This window comes from Haliaeetus leucocephalus, unplaced genomic scaffold, assembly GCF_000737465.1.
Source record: "Haliaeetus leucocephalus isolate CR32 unplaced genomic scaffold, Haliaeetus_leucocephalus-4.0 Scaffold458, whole genome shotgun sequence".
NCBI lineage: Eukaryota > Metazoa > Chordata > Aves > Accipitriformes > Accipitridae > Haliaeetus > Haliaeetus leucocephalus.
Window position 1 is genome coordinate 3,702 of NW_010972894.1, and position 282 is coordinate 3,983.

At 67.4% G+C, this 282-nt stretch overlaps 1 protein-coding gene across 1 annotated transcript in view; it reads right to left on the reverse strand.

The window, feature by feature from the left end:
• Positions 1 to 282, reverse strand: part of XAB2 (XPA binding protein 2) — a gene marked incomplete at its 3' end in the record, with an annotated part of 9,106 nt that overhangs the window by 3,630 nt on the left and 5,194 nt on the right. Inside the window, exon 4 of the mRNA XM_010575241.1 lies at positions 21 to 218. Coding sequence (XP_010573543.1) covers positions 21 to 218 — 198 coding nt within the window. The remainder of the gene's footprint in view (positions 1 to 20; positions 219 to 282) is intronic.

Here is a 282-nt window from a genome sequence, read left to right on the forward strand (position 1 = left end):
CCCAGGGTGCCGGGGGGTACCTTCAGGTAACGGCGGTAGACGCGGACGGCGGTCTCGGGCAGGGGGTAGCGCCGGACGAACTGGAGGTAGAGGGGCCAGATGCGGTGGTGCTGAGTGATGGGCAGCGCCCGCAAAGCCCGGTCGAAGGTACGGCGCGTCCGTGTGATCCGGCCCTGATCCACCAGGAACTGGCAGTAATCCAGCCAGATGCGGGGCATCTGTGGGGCACAGGGAGAGGGTTATGGGGCTGGGGAGGGCTTGGAGGGGTAGTTATGGGGCTGG